The sequence below is a fragment of the Cyprinus carpio genome, unplaced genomic scaffold (genome assembly GCF_018340385.1).
Source record: "Cyprinus carpio isolate SPL01 unplaced genomic scaffold, ASM1834038v1 S000006465, whole genome shotgun sequence".
In the NCBI taxonomy this organism is placed as follows: Eukaryota; Metazoa; Chordata; class Actinopteri; order Cypriniformes; family Cyprinidae; genus Cyprinus; species Cyprinus carpio.
Genome location: NW_024879144.1, coordinates 463,883 through 490,599, shown reverse-complemented (window position 1 = coordinate 490,599; position 26,717 = coordinate 463,883). Strand labels below are relative to the sequence as shown.

Below are 26,717 nucleotides of genomic sequence, written 5' to 3'. Positions count from 1 at the left end.
TGCTAGCTTGTTCAGTGTTGTCAGAAGCTATCTTTAAAAAATTGAGTAGTTTTTTTTGTTTTTTTTTTAGTTGTTTTTTTAGGTTTTTTTATTATTAGTTTATTCATATTATGAAGTCTGAATAATTATGTTTTTTTTTGTCTGTTGATCTGGGATTCTGGCAAAAGAACAGATGCAACATTTGTTGACAAAATTCAACATCCATTTATTATGGTAGCATTTTGTTAATTATTTGATAGAAAACCATTTACCTCAGTATCTCCAGCTGATAGTTTGAACTCTTCAGTCCATCAGAAAGAAGCTTTGCTCCTGAATCCTGTAGGTCATTGTTACTCAGGTCCAGCTCTCTCAGGACTGAGTTTGAGAATTGTAAAGCTGATGACAAACTCCCACAAGATGGAGTAGTGAGATTACATAAGGACAATCTGAACAAGAACACAGTAATTACAGAATAAATCTTAACAGTGTGTTATTTTTTAGTAATTAACTTGCAAAATAATTAATCAGGCATTTCAAATTCAAACCTCAGAATCTCCAATTTAGAGTTTGGACTCTTCAGTCCATCAGAAAGCATCTTCACTCCAGAATCCTTCAGGTCATTGTTACTCAGGTCCAGCACATTTAGATGGGAATTTGAGGATTGTAGAGCTGAAGACAAACTTTCACAGGACTGAGCAGTGAGATTACACCCACACAGCCTGTATAAAGAACAAAACAAACAGCCATATGAATGTCAGTTTATTAGTTTATATAGTTTATAATCTGCAGTGCATGTTTGTGCTAAATACAGTGTTATTAGACTTTATTGGTAACACTTTATAATAAGTATACAACAACAAAGCACTTATCTCATTCCAAAACTATAATAGTTGATTAGTAGTTTAGAAACTTAGGTAATACATTAAAAGACTATATACAAACAGTGAGTTCATCCTTGATTGTCACTGTAATTAATAAAAAGTGTTATTGTTTAATTAGCACATATGTAGATTTAGATAATGCTTTATTAACAACATATTGATCATAAATACTTCTCACTTTAGACTAATCGGTAACACTTTACAATAAAGTTGTATTAGTTAACGTTAGTTAATGCAATAGTTAACATGAACTAACAATGAACAACTCTACTGTTCAGGATTACTTAATGTTTTGTTAATGTTAAGTTGCATATTTACTAATGCATCTCATTACATTAACAGATTAACTAGTTAACATTGTGGTTAATGCATTAGATAAAATGAACTAAAAAGGAACAATGCATCTGTACAGCATTACTTAATCTTTGCTCATGTTAACATTTATATACTTATGCTTCTCTTCACAAAAACAACTTAGTTAATGCTAGTTAATGTATTAGTTAACATAAACTAAATAAACAATGTTGGGGAATGTTGATCTGGTTTCAAAACTTCTAGTAAAAGAGTCGCACAAATTGTTCACACAAGGCTCATTCCGGGACTTATCCTGGCAATGTTACAAGGTCCCCATCTCAGGATTATTCCCGGGATCAATCCTGGGACACGTTTCCATTCAGAAAGAAGCCAACTGTCCGGGATCAACACACTGTGAAAGGACCTATAGAAACAACTATTTATAAACTATTAATTAACTACTTTGTAAATTATTGTTAAGTATATTATTAGACTATTCTTATTATGTGTTACCAGAACTTAATACTAATGCAATTTATGACTAATAAATGTTGGTTGGGAACCCTGTTTTTCAATCAGGTTTTTGAGTAGGCATTGCCTGCCTTGTGTCCTTGTGTGAGAAAATGCCACTGATACAACCACATCCATACTACAGTATAAATATCTGCTAGCTATACTTACGAAACACCTATTCATCCACATATTTTAACATAGTGATTCAGTGAATGTGAATATCAAACCTCAGTATGTTCAGCTGACTGTGTGGACTCTTCTTCAGTCCATCATAAAGCAGCTTCACTCCTGAATCCTGCAGGTGATTATTTCTCAGGTTCAGCTCTCTTAGATGGGAGTTTGATGATTGTAGAGCAGAAGACACAGTTTCACAGCATGTTTGATCAAGACCACAGCCATCAAATCTGCCAAAACAAAATGTTTAGTCAGATTATTTTCTGATGTTCAGTGTTTCTGCAATAACTTTTTGTTCCCTTCATAATGGGGACAGGAAAAGTATTCACATAGTATTTTGACATTTAATTGTTTAAAGATGTAGAACAAAATGTTTAATTGAACACCAGTTGGTGAAATTACTCACAGGACTTTTCTGCAGCATCTCACAGCTGGAATGAGTCTCTTGTAATTTTCTTGTGATGATGTGAACCTCTTTGGGTTGAACTCATCCAGGACCTTCTCTGACATCAGCAGTACATAGGTCAGCACTGTGCACATTGAAGATGAGAGTTTTCTTCCTGGATGTGCATCTGAACTGAGGTATCTCTGGATTTCCTCATATAATGAATGATCCTTGAGCTCTAGTAAACAGTAAAACAGGTTGACTGAAGCTTCATCTGAGATGTTCTTGTTTTGTAATTGTTTAATGTATTCAGTTGTTTGTCTGATGCTCTCTGTGGTGTCTTCACTGCATGTGATCAGGCCTTTGAGCAGGTATTGACTGGACTCCAGTGAAACTCCCATCAGAAACCGCAGAAACAGGTCCAGATGTCCTCTCTTACTCTGCATTGCTTTATCAATGGCACTCTTTGTTAAGTCATGAAATTGGACTGTTTGACTTCTAAAGGGGAACTGAAGCTTTCGTCTGGCCGTAGTTTGTGAATCTTCAAAGAAAAACTGAAGCTCTTGCTTGTTCTTGTTCAGGTAACAGATGAACACATGCACTGCAGCGAGGAACTCTTGAACACTCAGATGCACAAAGCTGAATACCTTTGTCTTATAAAGCCCACTTTCCTTCTTAAAGATCTCAGCGATCATTCCTGTGAACTCAGTGTCTTTACCCACTTTAATACCACATTCTTTCAGATCTTTCTCATAAAACACAATGTTTTCTTGCTTCAGCTGTTTAAATGCTAGCATAGCTAATTTCAGAATCATTTTTTTATTTGAAAGTAAGAGCTTTGTATGTTGTTTTTGTTTTTTCCCATCGTACTTCTGGTTCTTCATGTTTATCTGTATCAGCAGGAAGTGGATGTACATTTCCGTGAGTGTTGTGCTGATGCTCTCTGCATTAGTTTCAATGAGAATATACTGAAGTACTGTGGCTGTGATCCAGCAGAACACAGGAATGTAGCACATGATGTAGAGACTACGAGACGTCTTAATGTGTGAGACAATTCTTTCGGCTAGACTCTCATCTGTGATTGTCTTTCTGAAGTACTCATCCTTCTGTTGGTCATTGAATCCTCGCACCTCAGTGAACAAACCCACATGTTCATGAGGGATCTGATTGGCTGCTGCTGGTCGTGAGGTCACCCAGACCAGAGCTGATGGAAGCAGATTCCCATTGACCAGATTTGTGAACAGCAGATCTACAGATGATCTTTCCTCAACAGTGTTCAGTGACCTACTTGTAAAATTCAGAGGCAGGCGACTCTCATCAAGTCCGTCAAATATAAACGCAAGTTTAGATTCTGTATATAACTTCGATTTCTCCAGGTCCTTCAGTTCAGGATAAAATTCCAGCAGAAACTTGTGGAAATTGACCTCCCTGTCTTTAATCATATTGATCTCTCTGAATGGGAGTAGGAACACACAGTCTATATCCTGACTGGTTTTTCCTTCTGCCCAGTCCAGGATGAATTTGTGCACAGAAACAGTTTTTCCAATGCCAGCAACTCCTTTGGTCAGTACAATTTTCTTCTCATTCTTTTTCCTGAGTTCATTAAATATATCTGTGCATTTGATTGGTTTGCCCTGTGATTTCTGGGTCTTTAGAGCATCATCAATCTTCAGAATCTCATGTTCCTGATTGACATTTTTCATATCTCCCTCTGTGATGAAGAGTTCTGTGTAAATAGCCTTGAGATCTGTGTCATTTTCTTTGTTGCCCTCAAATATATATTGTGCTTTCTTCTCCATGTTGATTTTGTGAGTTTTCAAGAAGTTTTGCAGCTCTATAAAAAAAAAAAAAAAGATTGACAAAAAAAGAGAAATATTTATTTTTTCATATCATAATTATTAGCAAACTGGTGCAGACAGATTAACCCTCTGGAGTTGACTAACGTGAATACGCATTTTTGTGGCATATTCTCCTTTTAAGACCGAAAAGAACTTAAATTACACTTTCACTTTTGATCATACAGATTAGAGCAATACATCAATCAAACCTGTAAAGGGTCTACTTTTATTTGTATACACACATAATAACAACAAAACTTTGTGCATTTATAAAATAAAGAAAACAAACAGTGCACTGTCTGCCGCCTTGGTTCTGCGTGATCTTCATTTAGAAAAGTGTCATTAAAATGACCTGTAACTCAGCAAATACTCAACACAGAGACATGAGAGATAGATCTATAGAAAGCTTGACATCTACTTTTAAACTAAGCAAGTCTTATCGAAAACAAATATTCTGTGATAAAGTAATCCATATGAAAACAATGCGATGTCCAGTCTTTCACGTCTCCCTTCATTATATCTAATGCGACCACGCCCACGAGCCGATTGCGCTATTGATATTACAATCTTCTACATGAAGCTTGCGGCGGGTAAACGCCCACTTCACAGCAAACAAAGCAGCGAGACTGTACTTTACGTTTATAAATGTTACTGTTCGCTTCACGTTGAGAGGAATAAGACATAATTCACCTCAATAAGACCGCTGAGAGGAGTAAGATTTGGATTACCTCAGAAAGTATAATGAAGCGGCTTGACCCAGCAGAGATCATAAACATGAGTAAGTCTTTTTTATTATTAAATTACTTGTATTAGTTTTCATATAACTTGTACATTTTACTAGTTAGACTTTTTCCAAAATACAATTCATTATATTCTGACTAAATGTATAATCAAGTAAAACATTATGAAGTTTCATTTACATCATCTTAACCCTCTGGAGTCGATTAATGCGTATACGCGTTTTGAGGCATTTTCTCCTGATAACCCTGAAAAGAACTTAAATTACACTTTCAGTTTTGATCGGACAGATAAGAGCAATACATCAATCGAATCTGTAAATGGTCTACTTTTTTTGTATACAGACATAATAACAACAAAACTTTGTGCATTTATAAAAATAAAGATAACAAAACAAGGTGTGCTCCGGGGTTCCGGGGAAGACAACCGGCCGAATCAAACAGCACAGAGAAACAAGGGCTGAGAACCAGGCAGCCAGGCGGAAACTGCATAAAGCGGCTCTGACAAACACAAGGCCAACAGGAGCCTATATAGGGATCAGGTGATGAGGAACAGCTGGTGCAAAATGAATTGATATGACGGCGCCCACATGGAAACAATCGGTGCAGGCCGGCGACACACACAAAACTCCACCCATGGTGAAAACCTGAGACCCGCGGTTTACCAACACGTGACAGTACTATCCCTCTACCAGGGCAGCCTCGGCGTTCCCAGCCAACCTACCTGTGGGTGTAATCATCAATCAGGGGGTGATCGAGTATGTCCTAGCAGGTACCCAACTCCTCTCCTCGGGACCGGTAACCTTCCCAGTCCACCAAGGGTACTGGAATCCTCGTCCCCCTCCGTCTCGAGTCCAGGGAATCACGATTAACGAGATAAGTGGGTTCCCCATCTGAGGGAGCCAGCGGTGGGGGGGACGGGGTGGCGGGTTAGTCGTGTGAATAAAACACAGGTTTAATTTTGGACACATGGAGGCTGGGATGAATCCTCCTATGCGGAGTGGTTGGGGCCGGACTGTCACCCCGGACTAATGATCTTGGTGACAGAAGCGGGCCAATAAACTTGGGGAGCTAACTTGTTAGAAGCGGGCGGGAGAGGAATGTTCGTGGTAGAAAGCCACACTTTTTGACCCCACAGCGTGCTCACGGAGGCTTGGGCGGTGGCGATGGAAACTTTGTAGCAATTACGCACACCCTCACTTGGAGCAGAAGTCCACGGGCTCTGGTCCTGCGGTGGCACCTCTGGACAAAAAGCGTGGCGGAGGGATGTGCTGACTTCCAGATTCCAGACTGGGAGAAAAATAGAGTGGCTGGTAACCTAAACTACATTCAAGCGGAGAAGGCCCGTGGATGACACTGGTAACGAGTTATGGCGTACTCAACCATAGAGAGTTGTTGGCTCCAGGAAGAAGGATTCTTGGAGACTAAACATGGCAATGTTAAGCTCTAAATCTTGGTTGGCTTCGCTCAGACTGACCGTTGCTCTAGGGTGGTAACCTAAAAGACAGACTAACCGTCGCTCCTAGCAATTTACAAAACTCCTTCCAAAATTTGGATACAAGTGGGATCCTGTCCCAGAAACCCGCGTCTACCGGAGGCCATGTAACGAAGAAGCGTGATCAATAACAAGTGACCTTGACGGTCTCCTTGGCTGAAGGTAATTTGGGCAAGGGAATGAAATGTGCAGCCAACCGAATCGGTCCACTACGGTTAAAAAACAACCGTCATGCCATTAGAGGAGGCGGGGCGGTAACAAAATCCTAGAAGCGATATATGGACCAGAGGTCTCGAAAGGGACGAACAGCGGCTGAAGAAGCCCCATCCAGGAGGGTGGTTAAACGACTTACCACTGCGCAAACTGAGCAAGCCAAAACAAAATCGTGAGCGTCGCGAGGCCATAAGTGGCCACCAAGTCGTTGCTTAACTAAACCCTTGGTTGAAACATCCCTGGATGACAAGCTACATGCGACAGTGACCCCCACTGAAAAGCGTTGGACCATTAACTCCTCCGGCACAAATAAGCGATTCGGTGGGCATCCGGTGACGTTACCTTCTAAGGCCGTCCTGACCTTGATGCGACCTCCCACATACGAGTGCCGGTACCGACCTGGTAAAATACACTCCCGGGGTCACCGAGGCGTTCGGGAAGGATCAAAAGGCGTGACAAGAATCGGGTTTGCGTTTTTGGAACCGGAGGCGGTATGATGAGAAAAATCAAAGCGACCGAGAAAAAGTGCCCACCGAGCCTGCCTGGAATTGAGTCTTTTGGCAGTTCTAATGTATTCTAGGTTCTTATGAGCGTGACACAGGCCTGAGATGAGCAGTCCGTGGTGGTAGTAGGTGCATCCGGTGGTGAAGAGTGGACGGGGTTCCGGGGAAGACAACAGCGAATCAAACAACTGGAAACAAGGGCCGAAGACAGGCAATAGGCGACGCTGCGCCAGCGGCTCTGACAAACACAAAGGCGAAGAACAGGGCCTATATGGGATCAGGTGATGAGGAACAGCTGGTGCAAATGAACAATCAGCGGCGGCAGCCACATGGAAACAATCCAGTGCAGGCCAGTGACACACCGAACTCCACCCACATAGTGAAACCACCAGACCCGCGGTTTTACCACCAACCGTGACGAGTACCCTCCCCTCTAGGAGCATACTCCACAAGCGTTCCCAGCCGATACAATGGGTGCCAGTAGTAATCAGGGGTGATCCAGTATGTCCCTAGCGGGTGCCCAACTCTCTCCTCAGGACCGTAACCTTCAGTCCACCCAGGTACTGGAATCCTGGGTATCGTCCTGAGTCAAGAATCTGATTGGCGAATAAGTGGGGTTTCCCCATCTGAGGGGAGCGGGGGAGACGGGGTGGGCCGGGTTAGTCGTGAATAAAACACAGGTTTAATTTTTGGACACATGGAAGGCGGGATGGAGTCCTCCTATGCGAGGAGGTAGTTTGAAGTAGGACTGTCCGCAGACTAATGATCTTGGTGACAGAAGCAGATAATAAGCTTAGAATGTAGAAACAGAGCGGAGAGGAATGTTATTTAAAAATTTTTTTTTATTTAAATTTTAAAACCCTTTTTCACCCCGTTTTTTTAAAAAACCTTAAAAAATTTAACTAAAAACCCAAAACCCAAAGGAAAAAAACTTACCAATTTTTGAATTTTAGAGAGAAAACACAAACCAGGGTTTTTTTTTTTTTTTTAATTGATAAAAGAAAAAAAAAAAAAATTAAATTTGGGTTAATGGAAAAAAGTATTTTTTTTTTTTTTAAAAAAAAAAATTTCCCGGGTTTTTGGGGCCTTACCCGGGGGGCCCAAAAAAGGGGGGGGTTTTAAAAAACCCTTTATCAAAAAAAGGCTGTTACCTTCAAGCCAAATTTGGGGGGTGTGATTGAAAAAAGGATGCACACACTCATTATTGCGTGACTTTAGAGGTCTGTGTATAATATTGCGCTGATCCCCTGCCTCAACTGTTAACTTGCAAACAGCAGAGTGTGCCAGCCTCAGCCGAATATTCAGGCAGAATTATTCCTTATCCGTTATTCGTTTTTGAAGCCATTATCCATGCCATTCTGAATAAGGTAAATTAAATTACATATTTTCATTTTACATGTAACATAGAGAAAGTGATAGAAAGTAACAGCCACATGCAATATTGTAATCCTACAATTTGCGTTGTAGGCAAACTGTGCATGCATTATGGTTAATGCACGCTCGAGTAGTCGATTGTTTCCGACAATGCCGACTAGTGGTTAAAGTAGTCGATCACTCGACTACTCGACTAGTCTATGTAACCCCTAATGTTTATACTGGTATTGTAATGATCGGTCATATAAGCATGTGGATCGATTTGCAGCACTTTATTGAATACAGCAAAGTCCACAACAGGCAATGATCAATCGACAGTGGCAGGAATGTAAGAGGCAAGACAGAGGTAGAAAGTGTGAATGCTGGTTAAATAAGCTAGTGATGAGCATCACATGTGCAGGTAATCAGTCAGGTACGGGGTTATGGGAAATAGAGTCTGGGGAATAAAAGATAATACTCAGGTGAGGGTGCCCTCCGGTGGCCATCGGAGAGAGCCACAGAGGTGTGATTCATGACAGAGCCCCTCCCTGCGAGCAGCTCCGGACGCGAGGAGCAAACCGACGCTGTAGCCTTCCATGGGGATGAGTTGCGGGCCGATTTGGATGAGCTTGATGAAACTCAAGGGTGAGTGTGGGATCAAGGATATCAGGGGCGTTAACCCATTACCTTTCCTCTGGGCCATATCCTTCCCATTTGACCAAATACTGTAGCACTTGTCCTCTGCATCAGGAATCCAGAATCTTTCTGACCTGGTATGCCTCCTCACCGTCCACGATTAGGGGAGGAGTACCCTCGTCTGCCACCTCGTCCTGGTCCCTCTCGTCCAGGTCCACTGGCAGGCTTGAGCAATGAGACATGGAAAGTGGGTGAGATACGGTAATTAGCAGGTAAAGCCAAACAATATGAAACTGGGGTAATCTGCCTGAGGACTTTAAACGGACCCACGTACCTGGGACTTAATTTTTTGCTCGGTAGTCGAAGTCGCATATCCCTGGTGGATAGCCAGACCCATTGTCCAGGAGTATATTCAGGTCCCTCCCTTCTCCGATGATCGGCTTGTTTCCTGGTTCGGTGCACTGCTCTTTGTAGGTGAACGTGGGCTGCATTCCATGTGTTCTCGATTCTCCTTAACCAGTCGTTGACAGCAGGGAGTTCGGAAGGTTCTCCCGGACCAGGGAAATAGAGGGGGCTGGAAGCAGCGGACACACTGGAAAGGGGTAAGGCTGGTTGAGGGCTTACAGAGTGAGTTTTGCGCATACTCCACCCATAACAGGGACCGACTCCAGTCATTCTGATTCTGGTGGCAGTATGAACATAAGAACTGGGTAATTTCTTGGTTGAGCCTCTCAACTTGGCCATTGGACTGTGGATGTTAGTCGGAGGTGAGACTGATGTTGATGTTCAGTTGCTGGCAGAAAGCTTTCCAGACTCGAGAGGTGAATTGTGGACCTCGGTCAGACACTATATCTTCGGGAAGGCCGTAGAAACGGAAGACCTGTTCCAACAGGAATTTGGTGGTTTCGTAGGCAGTTTGGGTACGGGTATGAGTCGATAGGCCGTGGAGAATCTGTCGATGACCTAAAGAATTGTGGTGTGATTTCTGGAGTTGGGATGATCAGTAACAAAGTCAATTGCCATATGAGACCATGGGCATTGAGGAATGGGAAGGTGTTGTAACAAGCCTGCGGGATGTTGTTGAGAGGATTTGGACATGTTGCTGACTGGGCACTGTTGAACGAATTTGATGGTATCTGGCAGTAGGGATGGCCACCAGAAGCGCTCGGACACCAGCTGGATGGAAGCTGTGATCCCAGGGTGCCCTGAGCTGGGGGAATCGTGTAGCAAATGCAACACACATTGTCGTAGATCAACTGGCACATAAGATCGGTCATTGGGGCAGTTCGGCAGTGGTGGATCATTGACCTGAGCTTCGGTGATCTAGGTGATAATTTCCCACTGAACTGGTGCTACAATCAGAGTTGGTGGGATAATGGTCTCGTTGGTGTTTCTCAGAATAGGTGACAAGTTGTATAATCGGGATAATGCATCCACTTTACAGTTCTTGGACCCTGGGCGGTAGGTGACTTCAAAGTCGAAGCATGAAAATAATAGTGACCACCGGGCTCGCCTTGGGTTAAGTCGTTTGGCCGAGCGAATATACTCCAGGTTGCGATGATCGGTAAGTACAATGAAAGTAACTTTAACGCCCTCTAGCCAATGCCTCCATTCCTCAAAGGCCGTCTTCATTGCCAGTAATTCTCGATCCCCCATGTCATAGTTTCTTTCGGCTGTGTTCAGTTTGTGTGAATAATGGGCACAGGGGAATAACTTGGGAGGATTGTCCTGACGTTGTGACAAAATGGCTCCGATCCCAGTATTGGATGCATCAACCTCTACTTTGAATTCGAGATCGGGATCAAGATGATGAAGGATGGGTGCTGTGGTAAAGCGATCTTGGAGCTGTTGGAAAGCATTCTGAGCTGATGATGACTGGTCTAGGCGTTGTCTCCCTCCCCTGAGCAGTGAAGTAAGTGGAGCCGCTATGGTGCTGAAGTTCCGTATAAAGCATCTGTAGAAATTGGCAAAGCCCAGAAAATGTTGCAGTTCCTTTACGGTCCTTGGTTGCGGCCATTTTAATATAAACTGAACCTTGTTACCGTCCATGGCGACCCCCTCAGTGCTGATGATGTAGCCCACGAAGGACACTTGTGTCTGAGGAAACTCACATTTCTCCCACTTTGCATACAGCTGATGATCTATTAGACGTTGCAGGACTGCTCGAACGTGTGATCAGAGTAGATGAGTATTTTGTCAATGTAGACAATGACCCAGCGATTGAGCATATCATGGAACACATTGCTGATGTAGGCTTGGAAGACAGATGGACTGTTGGAAAGCCCCAATTGCATAACCCAGTATTCGTAGTGCCCGGATGTGGTTGAGAAGGCTGTCTTCCATTCATCTCTCTCCCGGATATGGATCAAATTGTAGGCACTGCGGGGATCGAGCTTGGTGAAATACTTGGCAGAGCGCAGTTGCTCCAGGGTAGATGGAACCAGTGGCAGTGGATATCGAAACTTGACTGTGACATCATTCAGACTTTGGTAAACAATGCATGGCCGCAGGCCTCCATCCCTCTTTTTCACAAAGAAAAATACCGCTGATGCTGGAGAGGTGTCCCTCCAGGATACAGATCAAATTGTAGGCACTTCTCCCTCCAGGATACTTGCCTCAGACTATTGTTGTGATGGTGGAAACACTCTACCTTTCGTAGGCATCGCTCCAGGAAGCAGGTCGATGATGTAGGGTATCAGACCCGAATTAGACACTTTAAGATTCGATCGAGAGCATGGTTAAACATGAGGAGCCAAATTACACAGAAAGGCTCAAGACACAGGATGTTCGTAAATCAAATCCTGCGTGCCAGCCAGTCTGAAGCAAGCTAACCAACCAACTCTTTCACAGAACAGCTTTCAACATTAATACCATTAGGAAACATTGACAATTCCAACTCAGAAAGGAGATTCTCAAATTTGGGACAAGTAATCCAGATTGATGGTCAAAGAGATGCACAGCATGACCATCACATATAAATCCATGATAGTAATCACGATCACAAGCTCTTTGGATTGACTTCCCCCCACCTATAGGAAAAGAAGCAGACTGAAATTCCTTTAAAGGAGACCTTTTAACCTTTGGTCTCCACAGAATGTCCTTATGTCAAAGAATGGGACAGAAACAGTTATTTACAGATGTAGATGCACCAAAATGAACTCAAAAAGACTTATAAACGAATATCAGTCCATTGCTTAACTCCATATCATATATGTAGCCCACACTTTTAACTATCATGTTTCTTATTGTGTTTATCTTTTTAATTACCATTGAATAGCTTAAACCTCTGGAGTTGATCCCTGCATATACGCGTTATGAGGCATCTTCTCCTGATAACCCCGAAAAGAACTTAAATTACACTTTCAGTTTTGATTGTACAGATAAGAGCAATACATTAATCAAATCTATAAAGGGTCTACTTTTATTTGCATCCACACATAATAACAACAAAACTTGGTGCATTTATAAAATAAATAAAACAAACAAGGTACGTTGTCTGCAGCCTTGGTCTGCGGTGATCTTCATTTACAAATGCGTCATTAAAATGAACTGTAACTCAGTGAATACTCAACGAAGAGACATGAGAGATGTATCTATAGAAAGCTTGACATGTCTACTGTTAAACTAAGCAAGTGCTACCAAAAACAAATATTCTGTGATAAAGTAATCCATATGAAAACAACGCGATGTCCGTCTTTCACGTCTCCCTTTATTATATCTAATGCGACCACGCCCATGCGCTGAACGCGGTATTGATATTTTAATGTTCCACATGAAGCTCGTGGCTTGTAAATGCCCATACAAAACAAAGCAGCGAGACTGTTCAAGTTTTTTTTATTTTATTTTACTGTTTGCTTCACACTGAATAAGACATAATTCACCCCAAGAAGATGCGCTGAGGATTACCTCAGGATTTGAGTTTTAGATTTCCTCAGAAAAAAAGAATGAAGCGCTTTATCCAGCAGAGATCATAAATATGATTGTCTTTTTTTTATATACTTGTATTAAGTTTCACATAATGTATACACATTTGACTAGTTAGACTTTTTCCAAACTATAATTCCTGACTAAATGTATAATCAAGTGAAACATTTTGAAGTTTCATTTACATCATCTAAATGTTCTACTGTACTATTAGTATCAGTGACCATCACAATAATGTTAATAATACAGTTTATCATTTAGTTTATTTGAGAGCACATAAACAATATACACTTTGGAAATGCTAGTTATGTGATGTTCATTTATATATTTCAACATTACACAAAACCAGTCTGTCCCACCCCTGGACTCTTTAAGTGTGTTTTTGCCCCTGTGACCCAATTTCTGTCTCCCGTGTTTGGTTGATTAGTTCCCAGGTGTGTCTAGTTTCTTCCCCATGTGTTCCATGTCCCCGTTAATTAAGTTATTCCATGCACCTGTCTGTCCTTCGTTATCCTGTCTTTAAATACCCATGTCTGTTCAGTCTGTGTTTGTGGGGTCTACAAGTTACATACGTGTGTCTTCCTCCTGTTTCCATGTTGGATTTACCCCCTGTGTTGGATTAATAAATACTCTCTCTCTCTCGATTATTCTCGACTCCGTGTTCCTTCTGGCAGCGTATCGTGACCGAAGACCCAACCACAAGAGGCAAGGCAAGGGCAAGGCAAGTTTATTTATATAGCACATTTCATACACCATGGTAATTCAAGGTGCTTTACATAAAAGAAAGTAAAATAATCATGAAGAAAAATAATAAAACAAAATAAAACAAGCAATTTAAAACTTTTGAAAATGACTTTAAAATTGTTAAAAATAGAAAATGATTTTACATAAAATACAGTGAATATGTAAAATACAGTGCAATAAGTTCGGCCATTGCAGAGTGCTCATTCAATAAATGCACAGTTAAACAGAGGAGATTTGAGTCTAGATTTAAATGTGACTAATGTTTTAGCACATCTGATCTCTTCTGGAAGCTGATTCTGATAACTAGAAGCAGACTACCCTTGTTTTGTGTGAACCCTTGGTATTTCTAACTGACTCGATCCTAATGATCTGAGTGGTCTGTTAGGTTTATATTCAGTGAACATATCTGCAATATATTTTGGTCCTAGATCATTGAGTGATTTATAAACGAGTAATAGTACTTTAAAATCAATCCTAAATGTAACTGGAAGCCAGTATAAGGACCTGAGGACTAGTGTGATATGCTCAGATTTTCTGGTTCTAGTCAGAATTCTGGCTGCAGCGTTCTGGATGAGCTGCAGCTGTCTAATGGTCTTCTTGGCAAGGCCGGTGAGGAGACCATTACAATAGTCCACCCTGCTGGTGATAAAGGCATGAACAAGTTTCTCCAAGTCTTGACTGGAAACAAAACATCTAATTCTTGCAATGTTTTTTAGATGATAGTATGCTGATTTAGTTACTGCTTTGACATGACTACTGAAACTAAGGTCTGTCTCCAGAGCCACACCAAGATTCCGGACTTAACCCTTTAGGCGCCAGAGGTTTTTTCCTAAAACGTTCGATTTTGACATCTTAATTTCAAAAGGCTATATCTTAAAAGTGATAAAAGATACTTTCTGTAAATTATAGAAATATTAAGGATGATCCAAAGTTTATTTAAGGATTACATTTTCCCATCTAATTTGCATATCATGATGTCATATGGTGGCGACCATCTTGGATTATAGATTTTTCGTGAAAAGTCTCGTTTAAATGATAAAATGCGTGAAAGTGAAGTGACATACAGCCAAGTATGGTACCATACTCGGAATTCGTGCTCTGCATTTAACCCATCCAAAGTGCACACACACAGCAGTGAACACACACACACTGTGAACACACACCCGGAGCAGTGGGCAGCCATTTATGCTGCAGCGCCCGGGGAGCAGTTGGGGGTTCGGTGCCTTTCTCAAGGGCACCTCAGTCGTGGTATTGAGGGTGGAGTGAGCGCTGTACATTCACTCCCCCCACCTACAATTCCTGCCGGCCCGAGACTCGAACTCACAACCCTTGGATTGCAAGTCCGACTCTCTAACCATTAGGCCACGACTTCCCCCATGCAGCACTTCTTTCCCCACAAAATGTCCCTCACCTTCTGTATGCTATATTGCACGATACTGAATGCTCAGGTAAATAGTAAGTAGTAAACAAACTGTGTAAATCATTACTAATAAATGGTAGAAACAAACCGAATGCATGTAGCGGTTGGCCTTTTGCTGTAGAGATTTTCCATTTACTACATACAGTAGGCACTCTGATTCCATGTATGGGGCACATATATATTATTCATATGACACACAAACACAAGTAGAAAAGACATGTTTAGTTCAAAAGCTCACTCGCCACGGCAAGGCACAGATCATGAGTGAGATGACGAGACAAGACGAGAGACAGACAGCGCGCGCCGAGTGTGCACAACTCGGACTACTGTCATTATCATTGCGACTCCCCACTCTACCTCCACGTTGTCCCCTAACTGTCCTATGAATACTTCGACCTCGTCTAACATACCCAGTGGCATTAGTCTCCACCACAATACTGTCGCCGCGATTTCGATGAGGCACACGGTCAGAAGACAAAGCTAGCGCGGTTAAAAAATCTCCCGCCTCGTTCCCCACAACACTAACACGCCTGCTAACTTCGCGATGAACACTCCGACCCCGGGAAACATTGTTCCCAGCACTGACATTGGGCAAAGGACCATCTACATTGGTCAAAGGATTCACCGTTTGTGCTTGGTGTAACGTTAGGGCTTTACTTTCACTTTCAGAATCATCGTCACCTTCTGAAGGCAGATATTCCACTTCAGAATCAGGGTCCGAGAAAAGAAGTCCCAACATTTCATTGCGGGTAAGCTTTATTGATGCCATTAGATGATGATGATGATGATGATGATAATAATAATAATAATAATAATAATAATAATAATAATAATCTAATGCAAATATTTGCTGACGTTGACAATATTGCTCTGATAAAAGGGCTCACTCTCACACTAGCTCCGCTTTTGTTCGCACTGATTCAATGCGCTCTAGCTCGAAGATTTTGTATAGAAGCATGACGTTTTTTTGAGTCAGAGATGAAGTATGACATGTCTGCTATGTAGTGGAGGGGAGGTCGTACGAAATTTGACATCCTATTTGACAAAATCGGCCGTTTTATTCAGTGCCGCATCTTGTCGAGTAAACTCGACCGTGGCGCCTAGAGGGTTAATTTTTAGTTGTTTGACCCCTACAGTGAAGGTATGCATTCACCTTGAAAACTTCATCTTTGTTTTTTAGTTGAATGACTTTTGTTTTTTGTAGTTTTTGCTTTTGAAAGTTCTGGCACATCCAACTATTAATTTCATCAATACATTTGCAGAGGGAGTAAATGGGGCTGTAGTCATTTGGCGATAAGGCTAGGTAAATCTGTGTATCATCAGCATAGCTGTGATAGGCAATTTGGTTCTTTCACATTGTTTGTCTTAGTGGGAGCATATAAAGGCTAAACAAGAGCGGTGCAAGAATTGAGCCTTGTGGGACTCCACATGTCATGGATGTCCACTTAGACTTATGCTCTCCTAGACTCACATAATAGCCTCTCCCTTCTAAGTATGACCTGAACCATTTGAGTACCATCCCAGAAAGCCCGACCCAGTTTTCCAGTCTCTCTAGTAGTATGTTATGATCGACAGTGTCAAACGCAGCACTGAGATCTAGCAATACCAGCACTGATATTTTGCCAAAATCAGAATTAAAGCAAATATCATTTATTATTTTTATGAGTGCTGTCTCTGTGCTGTGATGTGGTCATAAACCAGATGGAAAATTGTCCAGGTATCCATTTGAGTATTTGTTCAGCTGATTTAAAAACTAAATTTTCTATAATTTTGCCTATAAAAGGAAGATTAGATATTGGTCTATAATTGCTCAAAATGGTGTTATCAAGATTGCTCTTTTTCAGGAGGGGCTTAACAACTGCAGTTTTCAGGGAGTTTGGAAATGTCCCAGAAAGAAGTGAGGCATTCACCACTTCTAAGAGATCTGCTTCTAAACAGTTAAGCACACTTTTGGAAAAAAAGGTGTGGGAAGTGTGTCAAGATAGCAGGTTGACGATTTAAGGTGCTGCACTATTTCTTCCAAAATGTTGCTATCAGTTGCTTCAAAAATAGACATAGTATCTTTTTGATATTGCGGCCAAATCTGTCTGACCTCTGCATTACTTGAGGATGTGCTAATCTCCTTCCTGATATTGATGATCTTCTCAGAAAAGAAGGAAGCAAACTCATTGCATCTGCTGTCTGAGAGCATTTCACTGGGAATTTGACTTGGGTGGTTGTCAGTCTCTCAACAGTGGCAAAAAGAGTACGAGTGTTGTTTAAGTTACTGTTTATAAGGTTTGAGAAGAAATTCTGTCTAGCTGTGGCTAGTTTCACATTAAAGGCATGAAGGCTGTCTTTATAGATGTTATAGTAAATTTCAAGTTTCGTCTTCCGCCACATCCGCTCGGCTTTTCAGCATTGTCTTTTCATAGTCTGAACTGCTGTTGTTCTTCAAACTGATTTCTGTCTGTTTGTTTTCTTATTGACTATTATTGGAGCAATATCATCGATGCCATTCTTAACTTTTGAGTTAAAGGAATCAAGGAGAATATCAACAGAGTCTGCAGAAATGCTTGGTGTTAAAGATATAGCCTTCATAAACGGCACACTAGTGTTCTCGTTTATGCATCTCCTTCTGACAGAGTTTAAATAGTGTTTGTCTACCCTCCGTTTGTTTTCCGGTTTTCCTCAGTCCTTTTTGTTTCTGTAGTGTTGTCGTCCATGAATCCCCTCCTTCGCCTCGAATTTCACCTCCTCCTGCTGGAGCAGGAGGGACGATCTCTCGAGGACCAGACAAGGCAGTTCCTGTTGCTAGCCCATCTCACCACCTACCCGTCCGAAGAAGGTCCTCGGGAGGAATTTGCCGCCTTTGTGGAGTGGAATCTGGCGAGAAAACAGGTTGCCGCTTACCATCTGCCTTGTGGAGGATCTCGCCAGATCCAATCCCAACCCAGAGCCCAGCCCACCATCTCCCCACGGTACGGAGCATAAGCCCGAGTCCACCAATGATGGAGAGCTAGAGCGCAACCCATCAGAGCAGGTGCGAGAGCCGGCGACAGTGCCCACCACGAGGGAGCAAGCCGTGGACGGTGTGAGTGTGGAGTGGAGCTCCGCCCCTGGCATCGCGGCTGAGGGTGAGCAAAATCTGAAATGCCAAAAGGGTCAAAATGAGGTGGATTTTATAGACTGGGACTCTGAACTGGAGGATGACCTCTCCACTCTCATCTCTCCAACGTCTCCCCTGGTCCCATCCAGCCCTCCTTCATTCGTGGTTTCCTCGTCCATCCCTGAGGGGGCTTCCAATTCCCCAGTGCCTGTTCCCCAGTTAAGCCCAGGAGGGGCTCCTGATCCCCAGTTAAGCCCAGGAAGGGCTCCAGCCCCAGAGCTCGCTCCAGTGTCGGCTCCAGCCCCAGAGCCCCCTCCAGTGCCGGCTCCTAGAAGGTGTCCTCCTGTGGCCACTCCTCCAAAATGCCCACCCTCCCACCTGCTCCTGCCTCCTCCACCGCTGTCGTCTGGCAGTCCCTCTGCTCGCCCTCAGCCCACCATCATTGTGGTGCGAGCTCCACGGGACTGCCATCCTCCAGCATCAGCGTGGCCAGAGTCTCCCTCACCTCCACCTTCAGCCTCCGAGGCCTGGACTCCGCCTCGACCCGTCGGCTCCACTATGGCTCCTAGGTCCCTCCTCCACCTGCTCTGCCACCGTTGGTCGGCCCCCTGGAGTCGGCGGCCATTCCTCCTCCATGGCTCCTCCCACCGTCATCTCCCCCCTGGCTCCTTCCTCCGTGGTCCCTGTCTGCTGGCCTCCTCCTGGGAGTTCATCCTCCTCCGTAACCTCCTCCCAAGTTCCCTCCCATTATCCCTCCCCTCTGTTGTTTCTACGGTGCAAGGACGCACCTACCAGGAGGGGGGAGTAATGTCACACCCCTGGACTCTTTATGTGTGTTTTTGTCCCTGTGACCCAGTTTCTGTCTCCCGTGTTTGGTTGATTAATTCCCAGGTGTGTCTAGTTTCCTTTCCCATGTGTTCCATGTCCTCGTTAATTAAGTTATTCCATGCACCTGTCTGCCCTTCGTTATCCTGTCTTTTAAATACCATGTCTGTTCAGTCTGTGTTTGTGGGGTCTACAAGTTACATATGTGTGTCTTCCTCCTGTTTCCATGTTGGATTTAGATTAGATTCAACTTTGTCATTGCACATGTAAGGTACAAGGCAACGAAATGCATCTAACCAGAATTGCAATAAGCAGTAAGTACAGAATATACAAGGTCTACAATGTTACAAATGTACAATAAATATACAGATGAGACAGTGTTATGGACATAATTTACAGATTTTTAAATACTATCAGCATGATATACAGATAGGTGTACTATGGACATACTATACAGATGGATTATGTAAAAGTGTATGTACACTATAGACAGAAACTATGAACATCACTTACACTAGTGCAATGGACAGTAAAGTGCATAGAAAATATTTCAGTGTGCAAATGGATTACTCAGTATTCTGGATGAACAGACAGTAGTGCAAGAAATAAGAAGTTTACTGTTTTTTGCTTGTTTGTAAACAAATAAATCAGATGTAGTGATGAGGAGGGGTGAGGAGTCTGTGTGTGTGGTGGGGGGGGGCGTTGGGGGGTGATAAAGGGCAAAGTTCAGTAAGGTCTGCGGTGATCTTTATTTAGAAACGCGTCATTAAAATGAACTGTAACTCAGTGAATACTCAATACAGAGACATGAGAGATATCTATAGAAAGCCTGACATGTCTACTTTTAAACTAAGCAAGTGCTACCAAAAACAAATATTCTGTGATAAAGTAATCCACATGAAAACAACGCGATGTCCAGTTTTTCACGTCTCCCTTCATTATATCTAATGCGACCACGCCCACATGCCAAGCGCGCTATTGTTATTATAGTCGTCCACGTGACGCTTGCGCCAGGTAAACGCCTTCATCAGAGTAAACTAAGCAGCGAGACTGTACTTCACGTTTTTTAATTGTTACTGTTCACTTCGCGCTGAGAGGAATAAGATTTGGATTGCCTCAGAAAGAAGAACGAAGCGGCTTGACCAAGCAAAGATAAACATAAGTCTTTTTTTTATTATTAATCTACTTGTAAAATGTGTACAAGTTATATTAAAACTAATACAAGTTAGACTTTTTCCAGACTATAATTCCTGACTAAATCAAGTGAAACATTGTGAAGTTTCATTTACATCATCTCAATGTTTCATGATGCCAGGATGTTTTTTTATTTTTTTTATTTTATGTTCTATAACATAAACCGCAATACGATATAAAAGTAATGAGTTATAATGTTGCTAGCTTAATGTCAGTAAGAATGATTAGACAAATCTTTACTGTGATAGGCTATTCTCTGTTCACGAATATAGCCATATGTTTATAACTATATATATTGTATAGGCTTTCATACAAAGCATGCTTGTGTTTTCAAGAATTTAACTTAAGCTTCTGTTCATCAATATCTGCTCTGGTGTAAATATTTGTAATGTGTTATACCCCGTCATCGGTGTTTGCAATCGTCTGAGGTAAAAAAATACAAATAAATAAAAAAGTGTATCGTGTAAGCTGTAAATATCACTGACAATAAATGTGCTATGTGGTAATTGTGTTTTTTTTTTTTTTTTTTTCCTATAAATTACTAATAGTATCAGTGACCATCACAATAATGTTAATAATGCAGTTTATTTGCGTAAACAGCATGCTTGCTTTTTTTTATTTCAGATAAATAATAACCTGTTGCAAAGTGAGCCAATGCAAATAAGCAGCCCACTCAGGAACCTGGAACACAGCTAAGACCAAGCGAGGCACACACTCCCATCTCTTCAAAAATTATGTCCTTCAGAGCACATAAACAATATTCATTTTGGAAATGCCAGGTATGTGATGTTCATTTATATATTTCAACATGACACATGAGCCTGCATTTTTATTTGATCCAAAAATACAGAAAGTTGCATTTGCTAAAGCAGTAATATTGTGAAATATTTGTACTATTTAAAATAACTGCTTTCTATTTGAATATATTTTAAAATTTAATTTATTCCTGTGATCAAAGCTAAATTTTCAGCATCATTACTCCAGTCTTACTCCGAGTGTAACAATATATACTATACCATTTAAAAACTAGGAGTCCGTATGTGTGTGTGTGTGTGTGTGTGTGTGTGTGTGTGTGTATATATATATATATATATATATTATTTAGCGCACAAGTGATGATAAATACAATAATCATGTTAGATAATAAAAATAATCTCTTCAAAATAATAATAATAATATAATAAATCTTTTTTTGAGTAGCAAATCAGAATATTAGAATGATTTCTGAAACAAATGCAACAAACAATGCTGTTCTTTCAATTTATCCCCCCTAAAAAAACTGAAAAAAATATTCTCAGCTCTTTTCAACTATTATTATTAATAATAATAATAATAATAATAATAATGATGATAATAACAATAAATGTTTTTTGTAGAAAATATGATTGTTAAAAGGATTTCTGAAGGATTGTGTGACTGGAGTAATGATGCTAAAAATTCAGCTTTGAAAGTCAGCTTTGATTGTTCCTAATAAACTGTTTAACTGCACTTGCAAGTGAATCTCAAATTATTTTGTAGGATAATTAAATATATTCTAAATAAACTACAAACTTAAATATATACATTTTATTTTGTCCTCACATTCTTTCTTCTAACTCTTCCCTCTCAGTCACTCACCTGCCTGAAAGGCTCATTATGCAGCTCATTATGTGGGTCTTTGTCTTCTCAGGTGTCAATCACACAAATATTCACGATAGTTGACGCCTATTCGCATATGCCCTTTACAAACAAAAAGTGTCTTAGAAAATTTAAATCCATCTATTGTTTTCTGTGAGTGAGTAAACAAGATAATTTTCACATCATTTTGAAGCAAAAATTCTAGGCTACAAGCTCCAGGTTTGACAGTCTTGTGAACAAATGTTCTGTATGTGTTTTTTGACCTTATTTTAGTGAATTTTAGTTTTTCACTAACCACGCATTAACACATTTTTCAAAAACACAGTCACGTACATACATGCTATTTACATATTATTGTAGCCCAGTTTGTATTAAATAGTGTTTTCAGACTTTAGCCATGTATATTTTTAGAAGCAACTGAAAAAAGCAAAATTCAGGGCATGTCAAAACTTCTCCAGGCCCCCAAAACCCCCTAGACCTCAGAGGGTTAAGGATTCATACTCATGTTTAGTATGTGTGTGTTTGAATCTTCTTGCTTGAAACGTTTCTGACAATCAATTATTTGTCAAATGTATCATATTCTTGTTACAGGAATCATGTCCAAATTTATACCCTGCAAGAGCGGGAAAATTCGGACCACGTGATTGATAAGATAACATGATTTATGAACGGGCAAGAGAAACATCGCAATACCCTGAGCAAAGACAATATCTAATTGGTCAAGACAACATTTGAGGTGTGGCTAAAAGGCCAGTTTAAATACCCAGGACACCATCAAAATTATGCTTTTAGTTTTAGCTTTTGCTCTTAGCCACGCTTTTTGTCATTACATTTTGTGTTCTTTAAGCGCTGTTCCAGCATGCTTTGGCCTGCATGCCTGCTGCTACTTAGCCACGATGAGAAGAAACGCCACCTAGTCTCATCAAACTTTACTTCTATCCTTTTAGTTCATTTTCTTTTCCATTGAGAGTTTCATGTTCTGAGTTAAGTTTTGTAATACAGTGTCTCCGAGTCCGACCTTGAGTGCCCATCTCAAAACTTCAGCCAGCCCACAACTCCGCATCTTCAGCCACTCCCAACCACGGGCTCCCCTGACGTCACTTCAATGACTACTGAACTTCCAGCCAATCAGCAACCTCGGAAAACTCCTTTTCAATGACAACAAAGGGACAGTTGTGCCATTTTGAGCGCTGGTAGCGCGATGTTTTGTTTGTGTTTATTTTGGAAAATAAAAGTCACCAGCAGCAGTCTATCCGACCCGCCCTCTTCCTTCCTTCTGATTATTGACTTTACTACATATGCAATTTCACGTATTGCTATAAACTTGGGATTTCACATTTTCATTCTCAAACTCATTCTTTCCTCACTTTCTCTCTTCCTGACACTTGTGTGAGTGCATGTGCTTATGTGTTAGATAAGTTTATATGTCCTAGATCAGGGTTCCTCAAATCTTACCCTGGAGGGCCAATGCACTGCAGTGTTTTGCTCCAACCCTGATCAAACCCACCTACCTGTGATTTTCTAATGATCCTGAAGACACTGATTAGCATGCTCAGGTGTGTTTGATTAGGGTTACAGCTAAACTCTGCAGGAAAGTGGATCTCGTGGGCCAGATTTGAGGATCCCTGTCCTAGATTTATCTGATAAAGCCTTATTCATATTGAAAATTAAGTTTATTGTGTTTTTTTCTTGTGTTTTGTTGTTTTAAATTGATGTTCTTGTTACTGTGCTAATTAATAGTGTTTTCACTACACTTTCAATATCAATATCCATTGCAGAGTTGATGTTATTTGGCTTGTTTAATGAATCGCTGGCCGTCTTAGTGATCAGCCGTAAAACAGTGATTCTGTCCAAATTCCATTTAAAATCTTAAATGATTCCCTTTGAGCTAAATTGACCGGTCTCCCTTACAATAGTACAGTCACTGGATCGATGTGGTGGCAGTTGAGATGCCTTTGATTTGCTGAATGCCTCCGTGAGATCATGGTATTCGACAGGGAGATCTGATTCGGTCAAGACTTCTGAATGTGAAGAAGGAATGGAGGCTATGACAAAGGGGTTGGAACTGTAGGCATACTTTTTGACAGGGTTCTGACCATTTTTGAATCGGTTTAGTGGTCCAGGAAATCTGGGGGTTGTGTTTCTCCAGCCAGGGTAGTCCAAGGATAACTGGGTTCTGTGGTGAGTCGATGGCCAAGAGACTTATGAGTTCTGTGTGGAGGGAGCCAGTCTTTAGTGTGAGTTCTTGGGTTCTGAATCTGATCAGTCCTGTGTCCAGTGGGCGTCCATCTAGCGCTGCCACAGCCAGTCGGGATTTACATGGAAGGAGAGGAAGGTTATAAGCATTGGCAAAACTGATATCAATAAAATTTCCCGTCACCCCAGAGTCTATTAAAGCCCTCGTCTCAACCGTAACATCGGTAATGGTTAAGGAGACGGGTACTTCTAGAGTATATGGATTAGAACTCCCCGTGGTGGTATCCTTGGAAACCGGTCTAGAAGGGCAGCTGGATCTCAAATGACCTGGCAACCCGCAGTAAAGGCATAGGTGGTTCCTTATCCTGCACTCTCTCTCCTCCGATGATAGAGGAGTGACTCCGATGTGCATGGGTTCAGGGTCTGGCATGGCTGCAAAGGCGGGTGATAGAGCGCGCGAATGACCTGAGGAGCGTTGTGAGCGTAGAAGGTTGTCGAGGCGGATTGAGAGACTGATGAACTGCTCCAGTGTCTTTCCCTCATCGCGGCAGGCCAGTTCTGACTGTAATTCAGCGGATAAGTCCTTGCGGTAAAGCAGCTTCAGGGGACCGGTATCCCAACTGGTTTGGGCTGTGAGCGTGTGGAAGGTGAGAGAGTAATCCGCTGCAGTATCTTTGCCTTGACGAAGTGAAAGCAACTGTTCGCCAGCCTCTTTGCCGCAGGCTGAGTGTTTGAATTCCTCTCAAACGGACGAAGGTATTCATGGAAGGAAGGAAATGACAGGCTTCCGCCTTCCCATACGGCCGTAGCCCAGTCCAACGCCCTTTCAGTCAGCAGGAAATAGATGAAAGCCACACAACTTTTGTCTGGGGGATATAACAATGGTTGTTGATCCATAAACAGGGAACATTGTAAAAGGAAGCTTTTACATTGATGAGCTGATGCATTAGTTGGTAGAGGCTCAGGCGTTGTAGGGCTTGGTGATGGCGCACCCAGTTGCATGGATTGCAACGTTCTCACCAGGTCCTCCGTGAGAGACATGAGGGGTTGCAGTTGCTGTTGGTGAGATGCTAATATGTTAGCTTGGGCTGAGACCTCGGAGGATAGTTGATAGACCGCTGCTGGATCCGGGGAAGGTGAAGTCTTCTGTAATGATCGGTCAGAAGCATGTGGATCCATTTGCAGCACTTTATTGAATACGGCAAAGTCCAGAACAGGTAATGGTCAATCAACAGTGGCAGGAATGTCAGAGGCAGAAGCTATACTGGGCAGGAGTCAGGGAAACCAGCAAACAATCAAAGTTCCAGAAGGCAAGCTCACAAGGATAGGCGGCAGAGAATCAGGGTAGTCAAACTGTCCAGGGTCATACACGGAAACTCAGAATGGCAGGGAAAACGCTCAGAAATGTCAGCTGGGGCAAAACAAGACTTAGCAGTGAGTGTGAATGCTGGTTAAAAAGGCCAATGATGAGCAACACCTGTGCAGGTAATCAGTCAGGTACGGGGTTATGGGAAATGGAGTCCGGGGTGAAAGTTAATACTCAGATGAGGGTGCCCTCCGGTGGCCATCAGAGAGAGCCACAGAGGTCTGATTAATGACAGTTATTTGTGCCTGTTATGTTTTATTCACTGTCACACTGTTGCTAAAGATATGTTACTTTGTACACGCTTAACATTACAGTCCTGCAATTTGACAGAAAATTTACTCACAGTTGCTGTCCTGTGGCAAAACATGAGGGCAGTTGAGTTTTAGATCAAACAAATAATAGTGTATGAATGCGACCTTGACGTGTCAGTGAATGAGATATTTATGTCAATAAAATGATCCTCTCAGAAGTATTGCATGAAAACTTTATGACTGTTCTGTTTGTATCATTTCAGTGAGGTTTTGTGAGGTATTGCATATGCGCAGTAAGGTGAATTAAATGTTTTCCTACATTTCAATGTGGATGAGAAACTTTTGGAAAACACTAGTGGGGATTTAAAATAAAAACGCCATTTTCAAATAAATCCTGATTAATGTAGATGTAGCCAGAATCAATTTGTTGACCGTGCCACCAATTGGTTAACTTTACTAAACATCATATTTGTATACTATTGTAAACTGCATATCCTTGGGGACACACCATTTTATTCTATATATTTGTATAAAATCTATTGCTGACATGACTTGTCCTGTAATTGCTGCTGCAGTTATATTTTTTCTTGTTTCCATTTAAAAACAGTGATTGTTATTTACTCCAGATCTGACCTGAATCAGCTCCAACAGGGACAGATGTGTTTGTATTGCCCTTGGTCTGAGCTGAGAGAAAGAGAGAGAAATACTCACTGAGAAACATAAATCACACAATCACATCAGCAAAGAGGAAAGATTAGGTCAAACATCACGCTGGTAAACAGACAGTCATGTTATAGTCACAGTGAAATAAACATTACCTTTCTTGTGTTCGTTCTCCAGCTCTTCAGCCAGTTGATTCTGGTTCATCTTCCTCAGGATGTCCACAGTGATCTTCACAGCTTCTTGTGGTCCAAAACATGCCACCATCTTATCCACTGTTTTTAACCTATTTGCATTCTTCATTTCAGACTTTGATATACACTTATGATCTCTCTCTAAGTGCCACTGAAACTCCTCCAGTTCTTCTACCAGGTCCTTCAGTGAGTCCATGAGCAGATCTTTAACAGATGCCATTGTCCTTCAACGATTCT

At 41.7% G+C, this 26,717-nt stretch overlaps 1 protein-coding gene across 1 annotated transcript; it reads right to left on the bottom strand.

The window, feature by feature from the left end:
• Window positions 1-247: 247 nt before the first annotated feature.
• Window positions 248-26,717, bottom strand: LOC109057527 (NACHT, LRR and PYD domains-containing protein 3-like). The gene is made up of 6 exons (XM_042754162.1): window positions 26,445-26,717; window positions 26,260-26,310; window positions 2,248-4,060; window positions 1,895-2,071; window positions 525-698; window positions 248-425 (listed from the first exon to the last, which is right to left on the bottom strand). The coding sequence occupies exons 1-6, from the start codon at window positions 26,698-26,700 to the stop codon at window positions 248-250; spliced, it is 2,649 nt and encodes an 882-aa protein (XP_042610096.1). The 5' UTR covers window positions 26,701-26,717.